Source organism: Elephantulus edwardii, unplaced genomic scaffold (assembly GCF_000299155.1).
Source record: "Elephantulus edwardii isolate Elephantulus edwardi_28Jun2011 unplaced genomic scaffold, EleEdw1.0 scaffold00007, whole genome shotgun sequence".
Taxonomy (NCBI): domain Eukaryota; kingdom Metazoa; phylum Chordata; class Mammalia; order Macroscelidea; family Macroscelididae; genus Elephantulus; species Elephantulus edwardii.
In genome coordinates, this window is record NW_006399757.1 from 20125146 (window position 1) to 20139121 (window position 13976).

Genomic DNA, 13976 nt, shown 5'->3' on the forward strand with positions numbered 1-13976 from the left:
AGGATAGAAGGAGAATTGATGCCTTTGAGCTGTGGTGCTGGAGAAGAAAGAGTATTGAGGATACCATGGACTGCTAGGAAAAAAAAACAGATTCATCCTGGAGAGGGTTAAACAGGGACCCTCCTTGGAGTCAAGGATCCTGAGGCTTCATCTGACATACTTTGGACATGTTGTAAGGAGGGACCGGTGCTTGGAGAGGGGCATCATGCTTGGGAGGATGGAGGGACCGCGCAGGAGAGGAAACCCCTCTTTGAGGTGGATTGATTCAGTGACTGGGTTAATCAGGATGGGTGTATCAGAAACAGTGCAATTGGCACAGGACAAGAGTAGAGTTTATGGCTGTTGTACATAGGGTGACTATGAGTCGCAAGCAACTCGAAGGCACATAACAACAGGTTCTGTTTTCGATTGGTTGACACAGACCACTTGTAATTCACAAGTATCTCACCAGATGGCAAACATGAGCTTTAAATGTCAAGTTTAGCTTTAGATGAGGATCTCAGTGGTAATGAGTTGTGTGTGCAATCCCAATGGGCTGAGATTCCTTCACCAACTGCCTCTCAGGAGAAAGTTGGATAATCTCCTCTCTTATGATTTTCTGCCTCTGAAAACCCTCTGGAGGTCAGTTATGAGTCAATTCCCCCTCAATGTTACATAACAACAATAGCTCTTTGCTGTCAAGCCAGAACTGATTCCACAGAAGACCCTACAGCTGATTTCTGCTGCTGTAAATTACACAGAATGTTTTTCTATCTTTATCCCTCAGATGCACTGGTGGATCCAAACTGCTGGATATGCACAGTCTTTGGCTTAACAGTGTAACTCCCTATGGACTATGCTGTGAGACCTCTAGACAGGATACACTGTCTCAAAAATGCACTCATTGCTTGGACCGAACTCTCAATCAAAGCAGAGCTAACCCTGTGCTATGTTTCTGAGTCTGTAAATGTCATTGGGAGAGATTGCCATTATTCTTTTGCAAAGCAGCTGATGGAGTCAAACAACAATAAAAATCAAGTCACCATTTACTAGCAGCCTGTTTTCAGCAACATTTTTAAAAAGTGAGCCTTAGAAGAATTTTTTTTGTTTGTTTCGTATGAAGTTATTGATTTTAACTAATACACACCAAGCTTGCAGAAGGCTTACAAAGGTGGGAAGGGAGATGGGATGAATAACAGAGCATACCTATGTTACATTTTATTGGCTATAATAGCTTTGACATTTTGCAACAGCAATCATTGCTATAAATGCATAGAAATGGAAGAACTCAAGCAGAATTGTGTAAAAATTACACTCCAACTCATTAAATAAGGTTATTTAAGTACCAGCACTAGCATCACCTGAAATGTTTTCTTGGGGCCCGAGATAGAAGGCTGAAGGAGTCCTCATGTTGTAGTGTATAACTTGCCCAGTTAGTAACCAAGAGGTTAGCAGTTTAAATTAACCAGCTATTATTGCACAGAACAAAGAAGACCAATCTCCTTGAATAAAGATTTACAGCCTTGGAGACCAGATGGAGTCGGAATTGACTCTATGACTGTGGGTTTCGCTGAGACCACAGGCTGAGGCAATTAGAATTTTGTAGCTGGAGTGTGCAGCATTCTGATTGCACAAGCCCTCCAGGGGGATCTCATTCCTGCTGTGCTTTGAGAATTAGGGTCTCCAAGAAATCTTGAAATATGAGAGGTTATGAATTGTTTACTTTTATTCAGGCATAATTGATCTAAATGCACTGATAAGTAATGAGCACATGATTCCAAGTTACATTTGCTTTGGTGCTAAAGCATAGTTTAAGTAAAACAAAACAACAAACAAGCAAACTAACCAAAAAATACCCTCAAAGGGCAAATTCATTGTAATTGAGTCAAAACCCACTCAAATCAACCTTCTAGTGGGTTTTTAGGAGCTACAAATTGCATAGGAGAAGATTGTCCACCTTTCTCTCTCAGAGCAGCTGGTGGATTTCAATTTTGGTTTGGCAGCTCAGTTCCTGAACCACTAGTCCACCAGATTGCTAAATAATGAACATAAAATAGTACATAATTGATATCCACTCAGATAGGTAGAAATTTGTCTTTCTACCTAACTTTACTGTACAGAATGAAGAATTTCACTTTGAACAGTTTGGTGGTTTTTCAAAATTGTGACTTGACAAATGAAACAAAGTTAACTAGAAAATATGTTCATGTGCATGTGAAATTGCCAGCATTCTTAATTGTTTCCAGAAGTTGGAAAATAGTAGAGAAGAAAATCAGAAAGGAGCGGGCTACTTTCTGGGGGTATAAGGTCCTCTTTATATAATTTATAGTCTTTTTATGAAAACCAGGGTCAATATTTTTTTCTAAGGCCCTATTTCCTCCCCAGTCTGACCTTTAGCAACTGAGTTTCAGCACTTCTCTTTCAAGATTTTAAAGCCTGAGGAATTTGACTAATAAAATTAACCATGGTGTTTGCAAAGGTGCCTATGGAAATTCCCATTGACTCCCATCTGTCTTTAACTCACTGAGGAATAAAAATAGGAAACAGCTTCCTTTTGATTTTTTTAAAAGATTATTTCCAAACTATGATTTAATAAACCACCTGTTAACCCGGACCCTTTGTGGGTGTGAAGTTCCAGATCTCTGACATGAAATCTGTTCATAGTACATGGGATGAAAAATTTGAGGGTAAAAATTAGATAAAAATGTAATTTAGACCAAGGTATACTTTGATGTAAAATTTACTTCTAGTTAAAAGTCAGTTTATCTAGGTCTCCAGACCAGATAAAATGCATGTTAAGATGCCAAGTTCTAGAGTCATCCCTTCTCCTTCAGACGCCTTCCAATTCCTCTGTGGACTGGAAAATATTACAGGAACATGTTGATCTTTGTCCAGAGGCCCCAGCACATGAAGAACCTAGCAGCGTTCTTTGCACATCTTTTCAGAAGAAGATATTTTCTAGGTAAAAGCCACTTTATGTAGTAAAATAAAAAACAAAACAAAATCTTACTTCAAATTCTGCACTCAGATGGGGATTTCTGGGCAGAAAAGATAGGTGACTAAAAAAAAAAAGTCAGTGAAGGGATGCAAGTAGTTTGTGTTTGATAACTCACAAATCTAACAGTTCAACCTCACCAAGTGGTGTCAAGCAAGAGAGAAAGGGTTATGATCTGCTTCTGATATGATTATAGCCTAAAACAAAATAAAACAAAAAACCCTATAGAACAGTTCTACTCCGTGGCACATAACATAGATGGCAACAAGTTTGACTTTTTTTTCTTTTTTAGAAATTCTGAAATCTTTTGTACTTTTTTTTCAAGAATAAATTCTTTCAAATTCCCTCACCACCCCCATCAAATTGTACAACCTCCCTTCCCCCTGCACAATCCTCATCCATCTGCTTCCACCCTCTCCCACACCTCTTAGATCCTTATATTCATTCTACAATAATGGTTTTATATACTATTTATCCTTATGAGACTGAATTAGTTCACTCAGCATAATACTCTCCAGTCCCTCTCAAGGTAGGTAATAATTTATAAATTCGTTGCTCCTGCATGCTGCATAGTATTCCATTGTGTGAATGTACCATAATTTCTCAATCTGTTTGTTTGTGGTTGGACATCTGGGCTGTTTCCATGTTCTTGTGATGGTGAACAATGCTTCTATGAACATTTGTGTACAAATCTCGTTTGTGCCTCAGTTCTTATATTCTCAGTGTATATTCCAAGTAGTGGAGTAGCTGAGTCATATGGAATTTCTATGTTCAGCTTTTTGAGGAAGTGCCACACTACTTTCCAGAATGGTTGCATCATTTTACAATACCACCAACAATGTATGTATGAGTTCCTTTCTCATCACATTCTCTCCAACATCTATTACTTGACATCCTGTTAAACTTTTCCACTGTTACTGGAGTGAGTTTGTACCTCATCGTGGTTTTGATTTGCATCTCTCTTATTGCCAGTGGCTTGGAAAATTTCTCATGTGTCTGTTTGCCATTTGAATATCTTCCTCTGTAAAAACTCTTTCTGTGTCTTTTGCCCATTTTGTAATTGATTTAACAGTCTTTTTCTTGTAGAGGCCCAGGAATATTCCGTAAACTTTTGTTATAAGACTCTTGTCTGAGATGGTATTACCAAAATTTGTTCCTAGTCTGTTGGTTTTCTTTTCACCCTGTTGGAAAAAGTTTTTGATGCACATAGGGATTTGATCTTTAGAAGGTCCCATGCAACAATATAATCCTCTTCAGATTGTGTATTTCTGGTTGTATTTGTCAGTTGCAGTCTCTTTATATCTTGGACTAATACTTTCAAGCTTGGTACCAGGTCCCTTTCAGTCAGGAGTCTCAGTGGTGTGGTGATTAAAACATTTGACTGTTGACCAGAACACTGGCACTTCACACACAACACCCATATTCTCAGGAGAAAAATATGGCAGTCTTCTCTCATAATGCTTCTCAGTCTTGGAAACCCTGGGGAGAAGTTCTGCTTTGTCTTCTGGGGTCACTGTGACTTGGAATCATTTTGAATGGCAACAGGTATTACTCTAAGCATCATTTTCCTGACTCCCCTTCCTGATGTTTTCTGTTGTGGTTCCCTAACCTTGCACACATATTGGTTGTGAGGTGATATTGGCAATACTGGTTGTGGCCCGAATAAAACTTCTTTCTCCAATGTTTCTTGTCACAGTTTAATATGCTGAACCATATACTAAAAAGAAGAGGAAAAACAATGTATATGGACTTTATGGACTTTGTATATAAGCCAGTATAAAATAAAATTTTTTAAAAAGACAAAAAATAAAAAGAGGGATTAAGGAAGCATTTATCTAAGAACAGAATTTCGAGCAATTAGTTTTCCCTGTGGCTCATTGGCCCACTCCCATAGTACAAGTTTGAGGAAATAATGGCTTTGCCTGGGTTTCCTCTTATCTGTCTCTAATGACCTCCTAGATGTTCTGAGCTGTTTATGCTAAGAAAAAGGGGCTCAGATTTTCCGTTTCATTATTCTGCCATTTCAGTGACTGAAGCTAGGTTTCATTGACTAATTCAGGAGTTCTCACGTTTTCCTTTACGCAGATTCTCCCTTATGGCAACCCTCCAGCAGGTTCACGAGGAGCAGACTTGCCTCATCTTTTCTCTCTGCCTGAGTGGCTAGTGAATTTAAACGGATAACTTTTAGTCAGTAGTCTATCACACTACCACCAGTGAAAGAGATGTGATTTCACTGGCTGATTCAGGAGTAGGAAGATTTTATGGAACAGTCTTTAACATCTAAGGGTGAAGAAAGTGAGAGTACTGCCCCAGCTTGATAAATGATGGAATTGAGTCTCAGGTTCAAGTAAGTACAAGGGCCAGAAACACCATTCAAGACAGATTCACAGAAATCAGAAGTTTAGATTTTGCAAGAAAAAACCAACAACAAGAAGAAGTAAAGAGCATATGAGATTGAGTTATGGTTTACTTTATAAACCTAAGCTTGCATACATGTTGCACAATTTGGTTGAATGACTTCAGATTTATGGCCAGAAGTTACTTCCTCTGTTAGATGAAATGTCGATCTCTACCCAATCTCTCCTTTAATTCATGTTAAATGAACATCATCAATATAATAGGTAAATATTTTCACTTACAGATATTGTTCATTATAATAGGAGTGTCTTGATGGTCTAGTGGTAAGAAGCTGCACTGCAATCCCAAAGGCAAGCGGTGTGAACCCACCAACTACTCCGGAAGGATGTGCCATCTTCTCCTGTGTGATTTACTGCCTCTGAAAACCCACTAGAGGGTCAGCAATGGGTCCCTTTCAACTTGATGGCACACAAGAATAACAGTTCATGAACGTTAATTTGTCCAAAGCCATATAGTTTAGTGTTTGAATATATTCAAAAGCAGCATTTGTTTTTAACATATCCTGAAATTGCTAATAAAGTGTTTCCCACCATAAATAGGAAGGGACTGCTTGATCTGTTCCACACTAGGTCCCTGACTTTATCTTGAATTACGGTGAGCTTTGTCACTGTCTTTTACTATGTATACAGTCCAATTGATTACCAGATATTCCATTAGTCCAGGCACATGTGTATAGTTTGCATTTATGTTTGGTTTTAGTTTTTTTTTCCAAATAAAGGTATTTCCAATTAATAAATCATTGCACAAAATTCTATCATTCAGTCCCTATCCCCATTTCTACTACCAGATCATATTTTCCAAGTACAAATCCTTCTTCTTTGTTTTCAACTTTTGCATTCCAATCACCAATTTTCATTATTATTATTTTAACTTTATTGGATATTTGATGAGTTTCAAACTACTGATATTTGTAGAAAGCTCCAATTTCTTAATTTTTTCTTCAGTGGTTGATGTGCTTATATTTGATGAATAGCAATAACAACTGGTTCACCTCATATACAAATAAATATTAGCCTATCACTGAGAGCATTGTACTTTAGAAAAAAAAATCTTGAATTTTTTTTTAAAGAATTCAACACTATTCTTCAATTTCTCATTCCTGGCATAGTAGATCATATAATTATTTGTCTCAAAATAGTCAATGTCAGTCCATTTCAACTCCTTTTATTTTAGAATGTCCATGTACATGAGTTTCGTCCCATTTTTGACAACTTCAAGTTTCCCTAGGTTCATACTTTGTACATTCCATGCTCTAGTTCTTCGTGAATGCTTGTGCTGTTTTGCCTCCTTGGCAGTCTTGTCACATGAGCAAATGAAAGCCCTTCATTGGGCCAAAGCTTTGCTCTTTCTGCATCAGTCTAGTAGATTCTTTTCCGGGTGCATTTTGAGTGCCTTCCAACCTAAAGGTCTCATCTTCTGGTTCTAAATTGAACACACTTTTGCTGCAATCTCTAGAGTTTTTGAGGGCACATTATTTCAGAAGTGGGTGCTCAGTTCCATTTCTTAGTCTGTTGTAGTCTGGAAGCTCAACTGAGATCTGTCCATCATAAGTGACCCTATTGTTATTTGAAATACTGGTGGCACAGCTACCTGCTTCAAAACACCATGCCAGTCACCAAAGACAAACCAAAAGCAAACAGAAAAATGGCAGCCATGTTTTATAGAATATAGGAAAACTTAAAGAAGCTAGAAACAAAAGTGAAAAATCTTGCAGAAAAATACCCCTTCACTGCATCTTTATGAGGCAGAATTCTTAATAGAGAGTGATAGAAAAATGATGAGTAGTAAACTTCAGAGACATTCCCTTCACCCTGACAAAAACAAAGCCCCAATTCTCACAGGTTTCAGTGTGTGTGTGTGTGTGTTTGTGTGTGTGTGTGTGTGTGTATCTATATCTATCTATATCTATATCTATATCTATATCTATATCTATCTATCTACTTTGCTTGGCTCCACAGTTAACACTTTTGGTAACAGCACCCAGGAAATCAAGAGATGAATTTCATTGTGAAAGTCAGCTGTCAGGGACCTCTCAAGAGTACTAAAAAGCAATGACGTCAGGCTCTAAGGTGCACCTGATCAGGGCTATACTCTTCACAATAACGTGCTATGCTTCAGATAGTTGGACAGTGAATAGGGATGATAGAAAGAGAATTGATGCCTTTGAGCTGTGGTGCTGGAGAGGAGTGTTGAATATACCATGGACTGCTAGGAGAACAAACAGGTTTGTCCTGAAGAGGGTGAAGCCAGACTGCTCCTTGAAGTCAAGGATTCAGAAGCTTTGTCTGACATACTTTGGGCATTTTGCAAGGAGGGACTGGTCCTTGGAGAGGGACATCATGTTTGGGAGAGTGGTGGGACGGCGCAGGTGAGGAAGACCCTTGATGTGATGTATCGATTCTGTGATTGGGGTGGTAGGAATGAGTGTGTCAGAGAGGGCGAGGTTCGCACAGGATGGAGCAGCATTTAGGGCTCTTGTACATAGGGGTGCTCTGAGTCGCAAGCAGCTTAACAGCACATAACAACAACTATATATATATATATACTTTTTAAGTATTTTTTTTTCTTGAGTGTGTTTTTAATGCATTTTTAGTAAAAGGCTCTTTCACCCAGACAACAGCTTTCTTGGTAAAGGAAGTTTAAAAAAAAAGTCTTATAATTTTATGAGGCATCCACATTTATGTCAATTTCTGACTAAGTTCTTCCACTATAAGAAACTGACAACCTGTGATTTATAGATTTGGAATAATTTAATTTCTTGACTGTCATAAGCTTTGAGCAAGGAACTTTACATATGTTTCCAGAAAATGACTTAAAGAAAAGTAAATTGATGCCAAGTTCTGAAACTTTATTTGGAAAGAGTATTCTCTAAAAAACCTTTGAAAATGAAATTTTAGAAGTTAGGCTTCTAATTTTGTTGTTTTTATACTAAATCAATGGATAAAGTAGAGGGTAGTATATTGTGGTTCTCAGTTTCCAAAGTACAAGAAATAGGGGATTATCCATTAACACATGGTAATATGTTCATATTCTTTAAAAGAAGTAGTTACAGAATAGAAATCTTTTCCTCTAGTCATACATTTGTCATTTAGTGAAGTATTTATTAAGATAGAAATTTTTAACATTTTTTTTGCCATTAAAACACGAAAGTAACAGACTCTAAGTGCCTTTTCTTCTGTGCTTGCTTTTGTTAGGGGTTGGCCTACAGTGCGCGTTTGCTAATTTGTTCAACCCAAGAATTGGATAAGGGTTGTCAACTTCCAATTTCATGAGTGTTTGGTAATTCTTTTCATAAAATTTTCTATTATATAATGGTATTGTTGATAGTGGCAGAACCTGGTAGTAGGAAGTTGTCTTCCATGGGTTTTGTCCAATAAAATTTCCTAAAATGATGACAGGTTGCTCTGTCTACTCTCTGTATGTGACTAGTGAATAGGCGGAATATAGCTAGTTTGGTTGAGAAACAACATTTGATTCCACATTGGTGCTTTTGAGTCTGAACTAATTCATAGTTGACCTTCCAGTGGGTTTTCAGAGGCTGTAAATAGCATGAGGAAAAACTGCCTTTCTGCCATGGAGCTGCTGGTGGTTTTGAGTCTCCTGCCTTTCAGTTGGTAGTGCAACTCCTTGCCACTAGGCCACTAGAGCTTCAGTTAGCTAATTCATACTTAAATCATTATATAGAGAGGCTACTGTTGTCACTAGTGCAAATAGAATTTGGAATAGTAGAGTTCATGATCTCAATCAATTCAGGTATATATATACTTGGGGATGGCACTAACACTGGGTTCTCTGATCATGTTCAAGTATTTTTCAAATGGTCCTAAATTAAAGCTGATACTATTCTCTCAAAATTACATAGAGAAACCTGCTGGCATATTTTTAATTGTTAAAATGACATGTATTAGGTGGAAACCATAGATTATTAATAGCCTGGAAGGCATAGGACAGGTTGCATATTGAGTAATCATCCATTCAAAAGGAAGTGATAACCATTTTGAGAAAGGCAAATAAATCAGTAGAGTTAACAAAATATTGTGGTTTCATTTATACGTTTGTTTTTATCTCAGTCCCACTGATAGAAAATTCTTCCTCCTTTAATCTCCATCTCATTTCATCCAGTCTCTTCCGGGATCTCTTTCTTACACTGTTCTATTTGTTCTGTATCTTCAACTACGTCTTCTCTACATGTAAACACACTTTAGCCTTTCTCTTAAAAAAATACCCTTTCTTAATCCCATATCCCCCAATTGTGATGGTGTCTTTCTCCTTACTTACAACCCTCTTTTCCCCATTGTTTTATCATGGCAGCTTTATCCAACCATTGTTAATGGGGGGAAAAATTCATACCACTAAGTAGTTTCCAAACACGTCATTTTATTACAAGACATATCAGTAGGGTCATAATCACATTGTGCTCCATTACTCCACTCCTAAATAATTATTTATATATAGATCACTTCCCAAGCAGTCTGCTTGTATTACATTATGCATATAATAACTCTACTTCTTTGTATCTAGACTCTACAGAAAAAAGCCACACTAGTTTCACGTATTTCCCCCTCAATTTAGTATCACTTTACTTCTCCCCAAGGGTAAGATCATACTAAAACTTTAATCATTGAACAAATTATACCTTATAATTCAATAGATTGCCGAAAGGAAATTTTCAAGCTCTAGAACTACACTTCAAAAGTCCTCTACTTAAAAAAAAAATAAAAAATAAAATCACTGTACATTCCAAATAAATAATTCTAAATATCTGGCCCTTGAAAATGTTTCCAGTTTTGGAAATCATTATGCTTAAGATACATGTGTACTCAGTAAAACATATACTGGAAACAATTTGGACAATAGTGATGATCTAGCTTTTTCTTAATTCTATGGAAAGTAGTGTTATGCCTACCTTGCTCTTTAATGTTTGATTTAATAAATCATGTTACAAAGCATTAAAACTTCTCATTGATGGATACTTTTGTTTTGTATAAGCATGTCTATAAAGACACACCACTTAGCATTAGAATTTATGGTTTGCTTCCAGTACAAAACTATATTCTTGTATAAATACAATAAACTTGATAGAGATAAAAGAATTGTATTGTCCAGTTTTGGAGGTTTGTGTGTGTATGACAAGGGTCGTATCTTCTTACTTCACCTAAAGGAGACAGATGGTGTTGGTACATTATTTGAGGCTGAATTTATGAACAACTTCTGTAATCTACTGGGTAAGAGTTTTTCACATAAATTGATGACTCTAGAAACTACACCAAACAACCATAGAGGGGTTATTTATATTGAATACATAGATACAGCCAGAATATTTGTATTTACTAAAATTTACTATCACCAAGTTGTTTCCAAATAATAGCAACCTATCATTGGATTTCCAAGGTGGTAAAGCATGAGAGGAGGTTACTACCTGTACTCTCTCTTAGATCCAATGGTGCATTCAGTCAGAAAGGCTTGGCTTCTGGATTAGCCATGCAACTCATTAAAGACTACACCACAACTATTGGTATTTGTGGTAGGTGATTTCAATATGGACTGAGGATCAATATCAAGAAACAAAGATTCCCACTACTGGGCCAACTGGAAGCATCAGGATGGATAGTGAAGAGATTGAGATTGTTCACCACTTTAGTTTTTTTGGCTGCAAAGTCAACACTCTTGGCACCAGCAGCCAGGAAACTAAAAGACATATTGTGATGGGAAAGTCTGCTGTTAGGGACCTCTCCAAAGTTCTGAAGACCAGTGCTGTCACTCTGGACACTAAGGTGTGCCTGCTACAGGACATGGTCTTTGTAATCACTTGCTATGCATCAGAGAGTTGGACAATGACTAGGGAGGATAGAAGGAGAATTGATGCCTTTGCACTGTGGTGGTGGTGAAGAGTATTGACTATACCATGGACTGCTGAGAAAATGAACAGTTTCAACCTAGAGAGGGTTAAACCAGGCTGCTCCTTGGAGGCAAGGATTCTGAAGCTTCATCTGACATAATTTATACATGTTTCAAGGAGGGACCAGTCCTTGGAGAGGGATGTCATGTTTGGGAGGGTGGAGGGACGGTGCAGGAGGGGAAGCCCCTCTATGAGGTGGACTGATTCAGTGATTGGGTAATCAGGATGGGTGTATCAGAGACAGTGCGTCTGGCACAGGACAGAGCAGGTTTTAGGGCTGTTGTACATAGGGTCATAGCAACTCAATGGCACATAACAACAAATAATGATTTTTTTTAATCTAACATTGAAAGACTTCAGTTTTTCATTTAGTGAATTTCCTCTTATTGCATTGACACAATGAAAGCCCATAGTTTGTTTGTAAACTATAAAATATTCTCATATGGGATATTAAAATTTCCATTTGCCTATAATTAAGTAACTCATGAAAATTATTTGAAAATTAATTCACTTTGGGGAACAATGAAAGCATACAGTACAGTAAGAGTTATATATTTTAAAACATATATTTCCTTCTCTTTTAAATGTCTCCTAAATGTTGCCCAAACCATGCTGTTTGTTTGGGGTTTTTTTTACTTTTGTTTGGTGTGGTAGTTTGCTTTTTAACATTCCATTATGAAAGCGAAAGATTAAACCTAGCTATGTAAATGTATGCCTACCCTTTTCTTTTCTTTTACACAAAACTCTTTCAGTTTCTTTGGGTACAATAATTCTTACTTGACAAAAGTCTGTCCATATTATCTCACGTCAATTAGAAAATAAAGAAAAAGACATAATTAAATTGTAGAAAAGCCAACTGTAACTTCATCTTTGTAAGTATAGCATCTGTCCTTTAGTAAAATTTCATTGGTCTGTAAGTTGTTTGAAATATGAATGCTATGAATAATTATAATTCATACATTTATAAATATGAACTAATTTATGTTTAGAAATAAATATTAGTGGTTTCTATAATAATATATATAGTATAATTATAAATAATTAAATAACCGATCTTTATATGACACTATTCAAATCATTCAACTATAATCACCAGCCACAGTTTTTATCTACGATGGATATAATAAAAGGAGAACTGGAACATCTAGAAGAAATTAATATGTACGTTTGTGGGCACAGAAAAATCTTGAACAATTACCTTTCCATGTTGTTGGAAGAGAAGCTTGTTAATTACTGTCTCAGCATCACAGTTTATTTTCTACTACTTATTTACATTTGTATATGCTATAAATATGTGCTGTATATATTTTGTATATTTACAATATGTATTGTATATACATACACACACACACACACATTCTTGGGCTCATTCATGAACATGCAGCTCAATCTGCACAATATGATAAAAACAGGTTTGTTTCCTTTAAATGATAATCACTGACAACATTTCACTGTTGTGCAAAAATGCAAAAATATCATACAAGTTAATATTCTCTCTCTTAAAAAATCTCTTTTTTTAAGGTGTAGACTTTTCCGTAATTTACAAATAAATTATGAAATATAGTTCATTCACAAATTCAAGATAATTACAATGTTTTTACAACAAGGCATTGCTGAGGTTTTGAATTATGGCATTCTTAAAGCCATTGTCTTTCATAACAAAGACATCAATAAATTATTGTTATTGTTTGTATTTGCACTTTTAAGGAACTCATGAAATATTATTAAAAATCTAATTCTCATGCTATGCAAATAGAGTTTGCGCGGAAAATGAATCTTACATCTGTTTTATTTAATCCACTTCCCCCCCCCCCAACAATAGTCTTCTTAAGAATAATGAAGTCTATTGAAATGACTGTTCTAGAACATTTCTGGAGAGCTTTCACTTAATAAAAAGAGCTGAAGAGATAAATTATGTACAGCTTAGGAAGAATAAAAGATGATCAGGAAAGATAACAGAAAATGCAAAAATTTCTTTGTTTACTATTCCTTTGGTGTCTCCACGATGCATGAAATCCTAAAAAATGTTCAACTTTTTAAAATACTGACTACACTCTTCCATTATATATCAGTTGTGGTCCTCCATTGCTCATGTTGTCTGTCACTTCCTGTTAGGGAAAGAACATAGAGTAATTTAAATTAGCTTTCAGAGAAAAACAATGATTTGGCTCATGGGTTTGTAAAATAGAAATATCAAGTCATTTTGAAACCTTTCTTAGGATTTGGGCAGAGACAAAGATTTATATTGTTACATTTGAAGACGTGAAATTTCACTACAGCTGGGACCACATGAAAATGCCAAGGTGACAATCTGTAAGACAAAAATTTCTATCTATAAAATCAGTTCGATCTGCTGAGAGGAAAGCAATCTCTCCTACAACCCTAAGTTTCAACTTTAATTCCTCAACACTACTCTGAAAAGCCTCACCTAGAAAGAAGAAAATGGTTAAGTACTGGAGTGTTCCAACACATATGCTCCTCTGCTGAGCATATCAACGAAGCGCCAATCAGCCGTTACCTTTTCTATTTTTATTCACTTACTCTATAGGAAAATATGTGTGGTCTTTTCCCCCTTTTTTTCAGTTAAGAACAGAAAAAGACACACAAGTTGGCTATTGGTAATTTGTAACTAGATCATTAATAAATCACAGTGGAAAAGATTATTTTTCATGACACCATTATATA

At 36.3% G+C, this 13976-nt stretch overlaps 1 protein-coding gene across 1 annotated transcript in view; it reads right to left on the reverse strand.

The window, feature by feature from the left end:
* Positions 1-13339: 13339 nt before the first annotated feature.
* The window catches only part of TMEM196 (transmembrane protein 196), a 90518-nt gene continuing 89881 nt past the window's right edge, over positions 13340-13976 (reverse strand). Inside the window, exon 4 of the mRNA XM_006880282.1 lies at positions 13340-13399. Within this exon, the coding sequence (XP_006880344.1) occupies positions 13340-13399 (60 nt within the window). The remainder of the gene's footprint in view (positions 13400-13976) is intronic.